The sequence below is a fragment of the Cetorhinus maximus genome, chromosome 3 (assembly GCF_964194155.1).
Source record: "Cetorhinus maximus chromosome 3, sCetMax3.hap1.1, whole genome shotgun sequence".
NCBI classification, from domain to species: Eukaryota; Metazoa; Chordata; class Chondrichthyes; order Lamniformes; family Cetorhinidae; genus Cetorhinus; species Cetorhinus maximus.
This window is the reverse complement of record NC_135881.1, coordinates 64,860,369-64,877,471: the sequence shown is the minus strand read 5'-3', so window position 1 is coordinate 64,877,471 and position 17,103 is coordinate 64,860,369. Positions and strand designations below refer to the sequence as shown.

The window sequence follows — 17,103 nt, the reverse complement described above, 5'->3', positions numbered from 1 at the left end:
CAGAACACCTGCGGTCTGTCCGCAAGAAAGATCCAAACCTCCCTGTCGCTTGCCATTTTAACACTCCACCCTGTTCTCTTGCCCACATGTCTGTCCTTGGCTTGCTGCATTGTTCCAGTGAAGCCCAACGCAAACTGGAGGAACAGCACCTCATCTTCCGCCTAGGCACTTTACAGCCTTCCGGGCTGAATATTGAATTCAACAACTTTAGATCTTAAACTCCCCCTCCCCCCATCCCCACCCCGTTTCTTCCCCCTCCCCCTTTCTTTTTCAATAATTGATATAGATTCTTCTTTTCCCACCTTTTTCCATTATTTTTAAATCTACAACTAATACTTTGTTAGTCTGTCCACCCCACCCCCACTAGAGCTGTACCTTGAGTATCCTGCCATCCATTCTTAATTAGCACTTTTCTTAGATAATATCACCACCTTCAACACCTCTTTGATCCTTTTGACTGTGACATCTTTTGATTATCTGCTCCTATCACTGCTTGCTTATCTCTACAACGACCCCACCCTCAACTTCTCTCTCCCCCCGCCCCCCACCTTAGACCAGCTTATATTTCACCTCTCTCCTAACTATACTTCAGTTCTGCCGAAGGGTCGTGAGGACTCGAAACGTCAACTGTTTTCTTCTCCACCGATGCTGTCAGACCTGCTGAGTTTTTCCAGGTAATTCTGTTTTTATTTTATAATTATGCACATGTTGTTTGTAATCTCAGTAGTGCAGTTACCTGACAGCACACTTTGTTTATATTTCTACAGTAGTTTAACAAACCTTAGGTACAAGGCGCATAAAATATAGACCAATATTGTGGAAAAGGGAACTCTGAAGCTCTCTCACCCGTTTTTGGGTTAGATCCTTTTTTTTGAAACACCTAGAAGCCATTGGCTAATGGCAAAATGTATTCCAATTCCCCCATTGAGACAGAATTCTACTCCTCCAACCAGAAACATGTGGATTAGGTACTCTGTGGGACACATGCCACCCAAAGCACATGATGTATGAACTCAGCCTAGAACTGGGAAAATATCATGTTTTTGGACACTGTTACTGTAGAACTATACAAAAAGGACCCTTCTCCCAAATGAAGAGAAGATTCTGCTCCTGCAGAAGGAGGTTATAAGTTAAATGTCAGTCACAGGACACAGGACCCCTGCTGTGCATCGACAAACTTTTATTAATTCATCACATCTTATTCAATTGAATGAAAACAAGGCACAAATAACTCTCACCTCAATCATATAGGTCTGGTCCTGTTTGATTACATCTCCACTGTGTAAAATCCTATTAATGATTAACTCTTCGCCTTCCCTCGCTGGTCCTCTCTCTGCACTCGTTTTAATATCTTGCTGATGATGCTTAGCTGTGACATGTTGCCCTTGCTCCTCCAGTTTGCTTGCTACTTTTTTCTTCTTCTTCTGTTTTTTCCCTGGATTTTGAAGATCGGTCTGAGCTTTCCGTTGCCGGAATTGGGCAAGCTGAAAAATTGAAAATTTGATCATAACTTCTTATATCAACAAAATCTTTAATACAGTTGCATTTAATCTTACACTTACAGATTGCAGTACAGCTTAATGCTTCTGCTAACAGAAATTGAAACACTAAAGGAAACTGTGGCAATTAATCCTATTCCCTTTCGCCTAGATTGTAAGTTGTATACTGCAGTTCCCTTCTGGTTAAGATGTTGCAAAATGTTCCAGATGAGGATTTACAGAATATTTTCTATGACACTTCCAAATGCAATGGTTATACTGCTTGCATGATCTTTCTGTACAATCCTCGGAACGTACAAGGTTAAGGGGTGATTTGATTGAGGTGCTTTCAAGATATTGAAAGAAACTGATGATAGATAAAAACATTTCCCCACTGATAGGAAAGTCTAGGACAAGGGCACATAACTTTAAAATCAGAGCCAGACCATTCAAGAGACAGAGTCATAAAGGCACCTATTCTACCCATCAAGTCAATGCCACTCTCTGTAGAGCAATTCAGTCAGTTCCATGTCCCATTTTATCGCCACAGCCCTGTATATCAGAGAAGGAAACAGTTAAAGAAGTTCAATTGCTAATCATTAGTTTGTTTAACTAAGTACCCATTTAGTTGTATAAAAGGGATAACAGCTGAGACTAGTTCTGGCTGTGGAGAGTTTTATGACAAGCAATAAAACTCTATCTGAAGGAAAAAAGCAAAAACAAAAATACCTGGAAAAACTCAGCAGGTCTGGCAGCATCTGCGGAGAGGAGCACAGTTAACGTTTCGAGTCCGAATGACCCTTCAACAGAACTAAGTAAGTTTTTTACTTAGTTCTGTTGAAAGGTCATTCGGACTCGAAACGTTAACTGTGCCCCTCTCCGCAGATGCTGCTAGACCTGCTGAGTTTTTCCAGGTATTTTTGTTTTTGTTTTGGATTTCCAGCATCCGCAGTTTTTTGCTTTTATCTATCTGAAGGAGTCTGTCTTGGTTTCTGTGTTCATTTCTAAACAACTATTGGAATTTAACAGTGATAGCAGAGGACGGTTCCTGCTTACAAGTAAGAAGATTAGAAACTAAGCTTTCTTTGGATCAAAGACTGTATTTGGGAGTTAACTTTAAGAGCAGAGTGGTTTCGAGTTACAAAACAAAACAGAAAAAATGGCGGAATCAAAATGTAGTTTTTTTAATTCATTCATGGGATGTGGGCTTCGCTGGCTGGGCCAGCATTTATTGCCCATCCCTAGTTGCCCTTGAGGTGGTGGTGGTGAGCTGCCTTCTTGAACCGTAGCAGTCTATGTGGTGTAGGTACACCCACAATGCTGTTAGGAAGGGAGTTCCAGGATTTTGACCCAGTGACAGTGAGGAACGGCGATACATTTCCAAGTCAGGATGGTGAGTAACTTGGAGGGGAAGTTCCAGGTGGTGGTGGTCCCATCTATCTGCTGCCCTTGTCCTTCTAGATGGTAGTGGTCATGGGTTTGGAAGGTGCTGTCTAAGAAGCCTTGCTGAATCCCTACTGTGCATCTTGTAGATGGTACACACTGCTGCTACTGTGCATCGGTGGTAGAGGGAGTGAATGTTTTTTGTGGATGTGGTGCCAATCAAGTGGGCTGCTTTGCCCTGGCTGGTGTCCAGCTTTTTCAGTGTTGTAGGAGCTGCACTAATCCAGGCAAGTGGGGGATATTCCATCACATTCCTAACTTGTGCCTTGTAGATGGTGGACAGGCTTTGGGGAGTCAGGAGGCGAGTTACTTGTTGCATGATTCCTAGCCTCTGATCTGGTCTTGTAGCCACAGTATTTATATGGCTAGTCCAGTTCAGTTTCTGCTCAATGATAACCCCCAGGATGTTGATAGTGGGGGAATTCAGTGATGGTTATGCCATTGAATATCATGGGGCGATGGTTGGATTCTCTTGTTAGAGATGGTCATTGACTGTGGTGTGAATGTTACTTGCCACTTGTCAGCCCAAGCCTGGATATTGTCCAAGTCTCGCTGCATTTGGACATGGACTGCTTCAGCATCTGAGGAGTCGCGAATGATGCTGAACATTGTGCAATCATCAGCGAACATCCCCACTTCTGACCTTATGACGGAAGGAAGGTCATTGTTGAAGCAGCCAAAGATGGTTGGGCCTAGGACATTACCCTGAGGAACTCCTGCAGTGATGCCCTGGAACTGAGGTGACTGACCTCCAACAACCACAACCATCTTCCTTTGTGCTAGGTATGACTCCAACCAGTGTAAACCCCACCCCCCGATTCCCATTGACTCCAGTTTTGCTAGAGCTCCTTGATGCCACATTTGGTCAAAAGCTGTCTTGATGTCAAGGGCAGTCACTCTCACCTCACCTCGGGAGTTCAGCTCTATTGTCCATGTTTGAACCAAGGCTGTAACGAGGTCAGGACCTGAGTGGCCCTGGTAGAACCTAAACTGGGCATCAGTGAGCAGGTTATTGCTAAGCAAGTGCCACTTGATAGCACTGTTGATGACCTTTTCCATTACTTTACTGTGGGAGAGTAGACTGATGGAGCGGTAATTGGCTAGGTTGGTTTTGTCCTGCTTTTTGTGTACAGGACATATCTGGGCAATTTTCCACATAGCCGGGTAAATGCCAGTGTTGTAGCTGTACTGGAACAGTTTGGCTAGGGGAGCGGAAAGTTCAGGAGCACAAGCTTTCAGTACTATTGCCGGAATGTTGTCAGGGCCCATAACCTTTGCAGTATATCCAGTGCTTTCAGCCGTTCCTTGATATCACGTGGAGTGAATCAAATTGGCTGAAGTCTGGCATCTGTGACGCTGGGTACCTCCGGAGGAGGCAGAGATGGATCATCCACTCGGCACTTCTGGCTGGAGATTGTTGCGAATGCTTCAGCCTATCTTTTGCACTGCAGTGCTGGGCTCCTCCATCATTGAGGATGGGGAAATTTGTGGAGCCACCTCCTCCAGTGAGTTGTTTAATTGTCCACCACCATTCACGACTGGATGTGGTAGGACTGCAGAGCTTAGATCTGATCCGTTGATTGTAGGATCGCTTAGTTCTGTCTATCACTTGCTGCTTATGCTGGTTTGCACGCAAGTCGTCCTGTTTTATAGCTTAACCAGGTCAACACCTCATTTTTAGGTATGCCTGGTGCTGCTCCTGGCATGCCCTCCTGCACTCTTCATTGAACCAGGGCTGATCCCCTGGTTTGATGGTAATGATAGAGTGGGGGATATGCCAGGCCATGAGGTCACAGATTGTGATTCAGTACAATTCTGCTCCTGCTGATGGCCCATGGATGCCCAGTCTTGAGTTGCTAGATCTGTTCAAAATCTATCCCATTTAGCATGGTGGTAGTGCCACACAACACGATGGAGGGTATCCTCAATGTGAAGGCGGGACTTCATCTCCTCAATGACTGTGCAGTGGTCACTCCTATCGACGCTGTCATGGACAGATGCATCCGCTGCAGGCATTGGTGTGGATGAGGTCAAGTATGTTTGTTCCCTCACCACCTGCCACCAACTCAGCTATGTCATTTAGGACTCTACCAAATCCATCAGTGGTAGTGCAACCGAGCCAATCTTGGTGATAGACATTGAAGTCCCCCATCCAGAGAGCACTCTGCGCCCTTGCCCTCATTGCTTCCTCCAAGTGATGTTCAACATTGATTCATCAGCTGAGGGAGTGTGGTACATGGTATTCAGCAGGAGGTATCCTTGCCCATGTTTGACCTGATGCCATGAGACTTCATGGGGTCCGGAGTCGATGTTGACTCCCAGGCAACTCCCTCCCGACTGTATACCACTGTGCCACCAGTGTCCTGTATATTTGGAAAACCTGTGGAATTACAATTTACGCAATCTGGACACTACTGTATTCCTTTAATGAAACCTAACTTTTCTGCTAAGAAGATTAAAGAAGTGTTATTAGCGTCAGGGGATAGGAATTTGGAAGACAAAAAACAAATTGTGTTAAAATTGCATCAGCAGTTTGCCCACCCTTCTTCGCAAAGATTAAAAATTTTGCTAAGGGATGGAGATAGGTGATAGATGTGATATATATAAGAAATACAGAAGGACCCCATCATGGCTGATACTGAGTTTACCTTTGGCGAGGGATTTCAATGAAGTTGTGGCAATGGATTTAAAGGTGTGGGATAAAGAAAAGAACATTTTTATTTTACATTTCGTAGATTTGGCAACAAGGTTTAGCCAGTCGACAATCATATACAGTAAAGAAAAGAAAATAATAAGGTAATGCAGAAGTGGATAGGGACCAGATTGGGACTACTGGTGAAATTCCTCACTGATAACGAGGGGGGATTTGCTAATGACGAGTTCCAGGATTTGTGCGAAAATATGAATATAATAGTTATGAATACAGCAGCAGAAAGCCCTTTAGTAATGGAGTGTGTAAAAGGAATCATGCGGTTATAGATGAGATGCTATGTAAAATATTGGCAGATAAACCAAGCTGTAAATTAACATCAGCATGGCATGGCTATCCATGCCGAGAATTCACTGCAGATGGTTGGGGGCTACAGTCCACATCAGTTGGCTTTTGGTCGGAACCCAAAAATTCCTTCAGTCCCGAGTGATCGTCCCCCAACTTGGGGAGGAACTACGATTAGCTCTACCTTTTCTGAGCATTTAAATGCACTACACGCAAGCAGAAGGGCATTCCTTAAAGCTAAAGTTTCAGAAAGAATTCGGCAAGCTCTAAGACACAATGTACAACCACTGGAAACTATTTTCAATCAGGGAGACATGGTATACCATAAGAAAGAAGGACTTAGCAAATGGAAAGGCCCGGGAAAGATTCTAGGTAAAGATGGTAAAACAGTCATTTTACAACATGGGAACCAGGTTATTCAGGTACACTCATCAAGGTTTGTTGGCACAGACTACAAATCTGTGGGTTCGGAAAGTGCAAGGAAGGGACGAGGAACCATGTACTTCTCATACCCATATGTTGCACAATTGTGAGGACCAGGTAGCTGAAGTTGACAAGGGTACCTGAAGGTGGGGACAGTAATTTGGACAAAGATGATGAAGCAATTTGTCCCAGAGGACATCTGCTGAAAGCTGGCACTAAAGTTACATACTTGCCAGAAGGGGCCAGTCAACCGCAAGATGCGACGATTGTAAGTAGAGCAGGGAAGGCCACTGGAAAATATAAAAACTGGCTAAATGTACGAGATAAAGGACAGGAGGTTAGGCCTATGGATTGGGAACATAAAGCACAAAAATGGAAGGCATGGAAATGCAGTATCAGTTCAGACAGTGGATCTGGGAGTGAACAAGCCTCTAGGAAGTGATCACGAACTGCTAAAAGAACATCTATGAATGGGAGAGGGAAATCAAACAGTAACAGCCTGGAACATGGTAGAAGGCAGGATAGAGGGTGTAGCTTAACAGGGTCAAGGGATATGGCACAGACTGGTAATGCTACAAGGAGCAGAAGCCCCTGCGATCGAGAAGTCTGAGGAGCTTCAAACAAATTAGACGGTAAATTAATAAAAGATGCCAAACAGCAAGAACTGCATAGTTGGAAAGAATTTTGGGATATACACAGGTGCCAGAAAGGGGACAACCAGTTCTGTCTCACAGATGGATATGCACGAAAAAGGTGCTTCCTGATGGGACTTATAAAGCTAAAGCCAGGCTAGTGGCACGACGGTTTGAAGAAAAATTGGGTGACCCAGATATGAGAGTATATTTGCCTACAGCAGGGAAAGTTATGCTGAAGATCTTTTTAGCTCTATTAGCTACAAATGCTTGTGAATGTAAGTCCATTGATATTAAAGCTGCCTTTTTGCAGGGACACCAACTTCAAAGGGAAGGAAGTTCTTCTCCGTCCACCAAGAGGTGCCAAATGCAGAAGGGACACTCTGGAAGCTAAACAAATGTGTATACAGTTTCTCAATGAGGTCAGTTTTGTTAGTATTGGGCTGTCTTCAGTTGGAAGCAGACCTGGAAATGTTTTATTGGCACCATGGAAGGAAACTTGCAGACATCTTTGTGGGGTGGTAGTAGTGAATTTGAAACAGTTGTTGTTAATGGGCTCAGAACGGAGTTTAAAATTGGAAGTCAGGCTTCTGGCGCAGTTAAGTACATTGGACTGGAAATCAGGATGAGCAGATCACACATCCTTTTACATCAGCAATCCTATTTAGAGAACGTCAATCTCATTGCAATTAGTCGTGGCAGGGCCTCCCAGAAAGATACAGTGGCTTCTGAAACAGAAAAAGAGGAACTCAGAAGTCTAATAGGGCAACTCCATTGGCTAGGCAAACAAAAAAGGCCAAACGTCAGTTCTGACATTTTGGAGTTGAGCACTAAAATGAACGATCCCAAGGTTGAAGAAATCATTCGGGCAAACAAAACACTGACAAAATTAAAAATGAAGCAGTACGTTTGAAATTCCCATCCTTGGGTGATGTCAGAAAAATGAAATTGATCGTGTTCAGTGATGTGTCTTATGCAAATCTATGTGATGGATTTTTGAGCGCAGGAGGATTTATAATATTTTTCATGGGGGAAAAAGGCAAATGTTTCTCTTTGGCATAAGAATCTAAAAAGATACAAAGAGTTGTAAAAAGTACGTTAGCAGCGGAGACTCTTGCCCTGGTTGAGGTAGATATGGCATTCTTTTTATCAAAGCTACTGGCTAAAGTTTTAAATGGAAAAAGGTATTCAAGAACGGTACCTATCGAATGTCTTATTGATAAGTCACTGTGGGAAAATGTTCACTCTACAAAGTGTGTTAACGAGAAGAGATTGCGAATTGACATTGCAAGCTTAAAACAGATGCTTCAGAATAAGGAGACTGCCAAGATCAAATGGATTGTTACAGCTACCAATTATCTGACTGCTTCACCAAGAGGAGCGAGCTCCAGGAAGTTCTAAAGATCCTCAAAGAGGGACATCTTTTTCTTTAAAAAAAATACTACATTTCTGTGTGGCTTTTTTTGAGGGGAATGAGGTCAATTTATTGAATGAAAAATATATATTGATGTTTGTTATTACCATTTTTTGGTGATTTATATAAACTCAGGGTTACTTTCTTTTTAAGAGAGGAATCTGTTAGGGAAGGAAACAGTTAAAGAAGTTCAATTGCTAATTATTAGGTTGTTTAACTAAGTACCATTTGGTTGTATAAAAGGGATAACAGCTGAGACTAGTTCTGGCTGTGGAGAGTTGAAGAAGTCTATTTTGGTTTTGGTCTTCATTTCTGAAAAACTATTGGAATTTAACACTGCAAGCACATTTCCCTCAAATGGTTATCCAATTTCCTTTTGAAATCAAGAAGCTTGGAAACACTTCTTCATGTAAAGCATGGTAGAAGTGTGGAACTGCCATATAAAGCGGTAGGTGCTAGCTCAGCTAATAATTTTAAATCTGAGGTAGATATTTGCTAGACAAGAATACAAAATGATATGGAGCCAAGGCAGGAGGGATGAAGTTAAGGTACAGATCAGCCATAATCTGATTGAATAGTGGAACAAGCTTGGATGGCAGAATGTCGTACTTCTGTTATTCCTATAAGCAAGTCTAATGTGAGACAGTGATTCACTTAACTAAATTGGATTATACCAGGGCTCCATTATTGAATAAACAAGTTTTTCAATACCTTTCCAATCACAACATAAAAAACTGAAGCAGTAATAACAATATTGCTATAAATTCAGAATGACCAACCCAGGATAATGCTGAAGGGTTCATCTATGAACAAATGTATTTTTTATTTAACATATGTGTTTTAAAAATTGTAAAGAGAAGTAAACACAGGATACTAGATGGTTGACAAAATGTCATCTCAAATCAAACAGTTCTAATGAACATCACTTAAACAGCTTAACCTTTTTTAAGAAAGCTACAATCAAGATTGTACTTTTGTCATATTCACTGCCAGCTGCAGTCAATTCGTAATCTCTTCTCATTAACACACTTTGTAACGTGAACATTTTCCCAGCGACTTGTTATCAATAAGGCATTCAATAGGTACCATTCCTGAATACCCTTTTCCATTTAAAACTTCAGCCAGTATCTTTGATGTAAAGAATGTCATATCTACCGCCTCAATAAGAGCAAGAGTCTCCACTGCTAACGTACTTCTTCCAACTCTTCGTATTGTTTTAATAATATTTACCTAATTTCTTTAACTTTATTTATGATAGTTTCACTGAATGCAAGTCTCTCTGAATGCAAAGGTGAAATGACAGATGAAAAGGAAATAGTGATATTGGACCTTAACATGAGGTTTCATTGATTTCCTTTGGCATTGGACAACTGTTATGCAACATTATTAGAATTGATTCTGTCATTCCTCCCCCCCCTCAATAAGAACTATCATCACATTTACACACGTATAAATATTCAGAACCCATCCACCCCCACACACAAAAAAAAGGTTAGTACCAGATGAATTGGTGAATACTTATACTCATTGAAAAAGGTAGACTGCTCTAACAAAGGTGGCACAGAATTGATGGACTTATTCTCTGGTTCTACACTGCACTGTAATAAAGCAAGATTAAAAGGTAAACATTCAAATTAAGATTTACATGATTCAGCTTCTCTGACAACCCTTTCACCAGCCAGATGTGATTTCAAAGTCACAACACATAAAGAATAAGGTCTGGCAATTAGGATTGTATATTCTAATGTTTTTTTCTAGCCACTTATAACTTTTATTGAATTTATAGGATTGAAAAATTCACCCTAGTGGTGACACAGGTGTGAAGTTTTAATGTTTAATCAAATAGATGTAATGAACTAAAAATAAATGTGGAAAGGTTTGTGCAAACTTCAAAATAGCTTTGACTGTAATCTGGATAAAAATCTTAAACAAAGTTGTGTTCTGTTTAGTGAAATATACTCATTTTCGCACCTATCACACTGGCTGAATAGAAAAATTCCACTTTGCTTCAAACCAAGACAGTAACAAGCAATGTAAATAAAGGGGAACCTGTGGATTAGCTGTACTTAGATTTTCAGAAGGCATTTGACAAGGTGCCACATCAAAGCAAAAGATGAGCTCATGGTGTAGAGGGCAACATATTAGCATGGATAGAGGGGGCCACTAGGGCCTCAACTATTTATAATTTATTTTAATGATTTGGATGAAGGGACCAAATGTATGGTTGCTAAATTTGCTGATGGCACAAAGATAGGCAGGAAACTATGTTGTGAAGAGGACATAAGGAGTCTGCAAAGGGACATCGATAGATTAAATGAGCGGGCAAAAATTTGGCAGATGAAGTATAATGTAGGAAAATGTGAACTTGTCCACTTTGGCAGGAAGAATAGAAAAGCAGCTTATTATTTAAATGGAGATTGCAGAACTCTACAGTACAGAGGGATCTGCGTGTCCTGGTACATGAATCACAAAAAGTTAGTATGCAGGTACTGCAAATGATTAGAATGGCAAATTAAATGTTGTCATTTATTACAAGGGGAATGGAATATAAAAGTACTGATAAAAACAAAACACTGCGGACGCTGGAAATCTGAAACAAAAACAAAAATAGCTGGAAAAACTCAGCAGGTCTGACAGCATCTGCGGATAGGAAGACAGTTAACGTTTCAAGTCCGTATGGCTCTTCACCAGAACTAAAGAAAAATAGAAATGAGGTGAAATATAAGCTGTTTGAGGGGGGTGGGACAGGTAGAGCTGGATAGAGAGCCAGTGATAGGTGGAGGCAAAGAAGAGATTGTCAAAGATGTCATAGACAAAAGGGCAAAGGGGTGTTGACAGTGGTGATATTAGCTAAAGGATGTGCTAATGGTCACATTAAGGGTAGAAAGCAGGACGAGCAAATGACAGATGGGCCTAGTGGGGTGGGGTAGGGGGAAGGGATTGAAATAGCCTGAAAGGTGGAGATAAAACAATGGATGGAAATAAATTTAAAAATAATAATAGAAATAGGTGGGAAAAGAAAAATATATTAAAAAATATATATAAATTATTAGAAAAAAGTGGATCAGAAAGAGGGTGGGGATGGAGGAGAGAGTTCATGATCTCAAGTTGTTGAACTCAATGTTAAGTCAGGAAGGCTGTAAAGTGCCTAATCAGAAGATGAGGTGCTGTTCCTCCAGTTTGCGTTGAGCTTCACTGGAACATTGCAGCAGGCCAAGGACGGACATGTGGGCATGAGAGCAGGGTGGTGTGTTGAAATGGCAAGCGACAGGAAGGTCTGGGTCATGCTTGCGGACAGACCGAAGGTGTTCCGCAAAGTGGTCACCTAGTCTGCGTTTGGTCTCTCCAATGTAGAGGAGACTGCATTGGGAGCTGCAAATGCAGTAGACTAAATTGAGTGAAGTGCAAGTGAAGTGCTGCTTCACATGAAAGGAGTGTTTGGGCCCTTGGACTGTGAGGGGGGAAGTAAAGGGGCAGGTGTTGCACCTTCTGCGGTTGCATGGGAAGGTGCCTTGGGAAGGGTTGAGGTGTAGGGGGTGATGGAGGAGTGGACCAGGGTGTCCCGGAGGGAACAGTCCCTACGGAATGCCGATGGGGGTGGGGGGGTGGTGAAGGGAAGATGTGTTTGGTGGTGGTATCAGGCTGGAGTTGGCGGAAATGGCAGAGGATGATCCTTTGAATGCGGAGGCTGGTGGGGTGATAAGTGAGGACAAGGGGGATCCTATCATGGTTCTGGGATGGAGAGGAAGGTGTCAGGACAGTTGCGCGGGAGATGGGCTGGACACGGTTGAGGGCCCTGTCAACCACCGTGGGTGGAAAACCTCGGCTAAGGAAGAAGGAAGACATGTCAGAAGAACTGTTTTGGAAAGTGGCATCATCAGAACAGATGCAACAGAGGCTAAGGAACTGAAAGAATGGGATGGAGTCCTTACAGGAAGCAGGGTGTGAGGAGCTGTAGTCGAGGTAGCTAGGGGAGTCGGTAGGCTTGTAATGAATATTGATGGATAGTCTATCACCAGAAATTGAGACAGAGAGGTCAAGGAAGGGAAGTGTCAGTGATGGACCATATGAAAACAATGGAGGGGTGGAAATTAGAAGCAAAATTAATAAATTTTTCCAGGCCCAGACGAGAGCATGAAGCGGCACCAAAGCAGTCATCGATGTACCAGAGAAAGAGTTGTGGGAGGGGGCCTGAGTAGGACTGGAACAAGGAATGTTCCACATATCCCATAAAGAGACAGGCATAACTGAGGCCCATGCGGGTACCCATAGCCACACCTTTTATTTGGAGGAAGTGAGACAAGTTTAAGGAGAAATTGTTCAGTGAGAGAACAAGTTCAGCCAGACGGAAGAGAGTGGTGGTGGATGGGGATTGTTTGGGCCTCTGTTCGAGGAAGAAGCAGGCAGCCCTCAGACCATCCCGGTGGGGGATGGAGGTGTACAGGGATTGGACGTCCATGGTGAAGAGGAGGCGGTTGGAGCCAGGGAACTGGAAATTGTTGATATGATGTAGGGCGTCAGAGGAATCGCGGATGTAAGTTGGAAGAGACTGGACAAGGGGAGAGAGAATGGAGTCAAGATAGCAAGAAATAAGTTCCCTGGGGCAGGAACAGGCGGACACAATCGGTCTGCCGGGACACTCCTGTTTGTGGATTTTGGGTAGGAGGTAGAAGCGGGCTGTCCAAGTTTGGGAGACTATGAGGTTGGAAGCTGTGGAGGGAAGATCTCCAGAGGAGATGAGTCAGTGACAGTCCTGGAAACAATGGCTTGATGTTCAGTGGTGGGGTCATGGTCCAAAGGGAGGTAGGAGGAAGTGTCTGCGAGTTGACGCTCAGCCTCTGCGAGGTAGAGGTCAGTGCGCCAGACAACAACGGCACCACCCTTGTCAGCAGGTTTGATGACAAAGTCAGGGTTGGACCTGAGAAAACGGAGTGCGGCAAGTTCAGAAAGAGAAAGGTTAGAGTGGGTGAGAGGAGCAGAGAAATTGAGACGACTGATGTCACGCCGACAGTTCTCAATGAAAAGATCAAGAGCACGTAAGAATCCAGAGGGAGGGGTCCAGGTGGAGGGAGAATATTGGAGGCGCGTAAAAGGATCCGTTGAAGGGGGGGGGAGGACTCCTGCCCAAAGAAGTGAGTACGGAGATGAAGGCAACAGAAGAAGAGTTCATCACTGTGCCGAGCCCAAAATTCAGTGAGGTGAGGGCGTAAGAGTATGAAACCGAGTCCTCTGCTGAGCACTAAACGTTCAGCAACAGAGTGGGGAAGGTCAGGGGGTATGGTGAATACACGGCCGGGGCTGGGATTGGAAGATGGGATGGGGTCAGAGGGATGGGCAGGGGTAGAGGGTCTTGGATGGGTGTTGGTGTCGATGAGTTGTTGGAGCTTGCGTTCCTTTGCACCTGAAAGAAAGAGACAAAGTTTCTTGTTAAGGCGTCGGATGAGACGAAGAATAAAATGAAACTGGGGGCAAGGACAGCTTAGAGATAGGGTGAGTCGGTGCTACTGGAGGGAGAGGTCGAGTGTGTTCATATGGCGGTGCATGGCACTGAGTGTGGATCTCAGGATGCGACTAGAACAGCAGTCCGAGGAGCGTTGTATGTTCTGGAGATACTTGTAATCCTGGGTGGGTTCGAAACATGAGGGATGGAACTTCAGTTGGAATCCACGTGGGGTAAGTCGGAGACGGAGACAGTCACTGAGGAAGGAAATATGGCTGTGAAAGTGAGTTTTAGTAAACGCCTTGTCAAACACCAGGAGAGAAATGGAAAGCAATGAAGGTGAACAGGGCAAAAGAGACAAGAGGAAATCCTGTCAGAGAGAAGAGCAGTACTTCTTCAAGGTTGGCATTCCTGGAAGAGGAGTGGCAGTCAATTAAACACTAAGCAAAACACTGCGGATGCTGGAAATCTGAAACAAAAACAAAAATAGCTGGAAAAACTCAGCAGGTCTGACAAGATCTGTGGAAAGGAATACAGTTAATGTTTCGAACCAATATGACTCTTCATCAGAACAAAGAAAAATAGAAATGAGGTGAAATATAAGCTGTTTGAGGGGGTGGGACAGGTAGTGCTGGATACCTTTTGTTAAGTCATGAGACCACATCTGGAGTACTGTGTAGAGTTTTGGTCCCTCCTTATTTAAGAAAGGATACAAATGCCTTAGAAGCAGTTCAGAGAAGGTTCATTTGACTGATACCTGGGATGGGCATTTATCTTACAAGGGAAGATTGGGCAGGTTGGGCCTGTATTCATTGTAATTTAGAAGAATGAGAGGTGACCTTATTGAAACATATAAGATCCTGTCTTGACAGGGAGGGTGCTGGGAGGATGTTTCCCCTTGTGGGAGAGACTAGAAATAGGGGATGCAGTTTAAAAATGAGAGGTGTCCCATTTAAGAGGGAGATGAGAATTTTTTTTCTCTTGAAGGGTCGTGGGTCTTTGGAAATCTCTTCCCCAGAGAGTGGTGGAAGCAGGGTCACTGAATATTTTTAAGGCTAAGCTAAATTTTTGACTAATAAGGGAGTCAAAGGTTACTGGGGGTAGGTGGAATGTGGAGGTGAGGCCACAATCAGATCAGTCATGATCTTATTGAATGGTGGAGTGTGCTCGAGGAGCCAAATGGCCTATTCCTGCTTCTAATTCCTATGCTTCGTCCTTTAAGTAAGGAGCTTAACTAATGAGTAAAACCGTTACATCACATCTTTTGGCAATTGCTAGTTCTGATCAAACCTAGCATAAACACCTGCAAATTTTAGTATGTACAGAAATGGAGTTGTCACTATTCACACACAATACACATAGCCTTTTAATGTCAACCAGAATAAGTGCCAATAATTAGGCTAATTGACCAACTGTCCAGACACTTTAGCATAGCTTCATAAATGAATCAGTTCTGCTGTTGGGGTCACTAACTAGCAATACAAAATTCTAAATCTGAAGATATGTAACAAATTGTACACTTTAGAAGCTGTTGTTAAAGCTCTGCAACCTTGTTACACTCAAGTAGCTTTCTCCCCAGCCTTCACAAGATGTATTATCTTAAATGTACTTCAAGACGTTAGAAAGTATGTGCTGCATTGAGTTGGCATTGTTAGTGGCTGTTACATTTAGTGTAATATAACAAACTGTATGCCTGTAAAATAAATCTTAAAGGATCTTTCACACGCATTGTCTAAAAAAAAAATCTTCCGTGTTTAGCGTCTGTCCATTTTGCACGTCCTTCTTGCAAAATGTCTTTGCATTCATCTTGGTTAATACGTTTAATTAAAGTACAACACATAACAAAATCCTAAGTCGTGTTCTACGCCCTCCTGTCACCTCATGTAAACAATAAAAGCACTATTACTAGAGGCCTACAAGCAGACAGCAGTTGGCTAAAGCCTGCGGATCCAATTAGAAAGCTCAGAGCGACAGCAAAGCGCATCCCTTTGCACCTGGAGATGGGGCGTCGGACTGGGTCCTTTTCAACAGAAAACTACAAACACAGCGCCGATCTCATTCCCTTCCTCCCTCCCACCCCCGCTCTTTTTAACATTCCCCTCCGCCCCACTCTCTTACCTTGGCTTTACCGGCCTCCAGCTTCTTCTGTCTCTCCTCGTCTTCCATGGCTGTGAGAGAAAAGCCGAACTCAGTGACACGTTAGCAGCGCGCGCCCGCCGCCGCCGCTCGAGGAAACCGAGGCACTGCGCATGACAGACGCACAAGGACAGTAGCGCCTCGCGAGGCCAGTGCAGAGTGCAATAGCTCGGGGGGAAGAAAGCAAGTGAGTGAGGCCAGATTCCAGGAAACATAATGAAACAACGTTTTGCAATGAACCAAGAGAAGGGCATCAATGTAGAAGACCTCACTGTCACTGGGTCAAAATCCTGGAACTCCCTTTCTAACAGCACTGCGGGTGTACCTGCACCACATGGACTGCAGCGGTTCAAGGAGGCAGCTCACCACCACCTTCTCAAGGGCAACTGGGGATGGGCAATAAATGCTGACCCAGCCAGCGAAGTCCACTTCCCCTGAATGAATCAAAAAAGCTCAATCTGTTCTGGTGGCATCTTTCATCTATAAGGATAGAAAGGAACGACTATCCCATTAGTTCTATTTTTAAAAAAAGAAAGACTTGAACTTTTACAGCATCTTTCACGGCCTCAAGATGTCCCAAAGCCCTCTATGGCTAATTCAGTAGTTGTGAAGCTTAGTCTGAAAACAGAACATAAATGCAAAGCAAGGGTGCCCCTGGGGAGAGAACATGCATGCAGTGTCCCTCTGTACGCTTGAGGTGTTCCACCATCCGTGGGCACCTGGCTCATTGGAGTGCATCACCATCCCTGGAAATTTCACCTTTATTTGATTAGCCAAGTTTCCTTTAAAGTTTTTGCATTTTTTGTTACAATATATTACTTAGTTAAAAAAAATGGTTGTTTTAGGAGGTGTAATTGAACAGAAATGAAATGATTAGAGTAAGAAACAGGAAGAAAGTAAATTTAAAATCAAATAAATCCTTGGTTATGTTTGCCTTGCTTCAAACATTATTTCTTTTATAGAGGCAGCAAGATGCAAAATACCGTAAGGTTGATATCTGGTGGTATGTAAAATATTATATCACATTAGGCTTCATTCAAGATGAAAAGGGGAAAAATATATATGCAAGTTGCAAGAGCATCTGTTGGCAAGAAGAAATCCACTGAAATAAATTATAGAATTATACAGCACAGAAGGAGGTC

At 43.2% G+C, this 17,103-nt stretch overlaps 1 protein-coding gene across 3 annotated transcripts in view; it reads right to left on the bottom strand.

The window, feature by feature from the left end:
- The window catches only part of akap9 (A kinase (PRKA) anchor protein 9), a 283,026-nt gene extending 266,956 nt beyond the window's left edge, over nucleotides 1–16,070 (bottom strand). For all 3 annotated transcript variants that reach the window (XM_078538478.1, XM_078538479.1, XM_078538480.1), the window contains exons 1-2: nucleotides 15,944–16,070; nucleotides 1,239–1,484 (exon numbers count right to left, since the gene is read on the bottom strand). In XM_078538478.1, coding sequence (XP_078394604.1) covers nucleotides 1,239–1,484; nucleotides 15,944–15,991 — 294 coding nt within the window. In that variant the 5' untranslated portion in view covers nucleotides 15,992–16,070. The remainder of the gene's footprint in view (nucleotides 1–1,238; nucleotides 1,485–15,943) is intronic.
- Nucleotides 16,071–17,103: the final 1,033 nt, after the last annotated feature.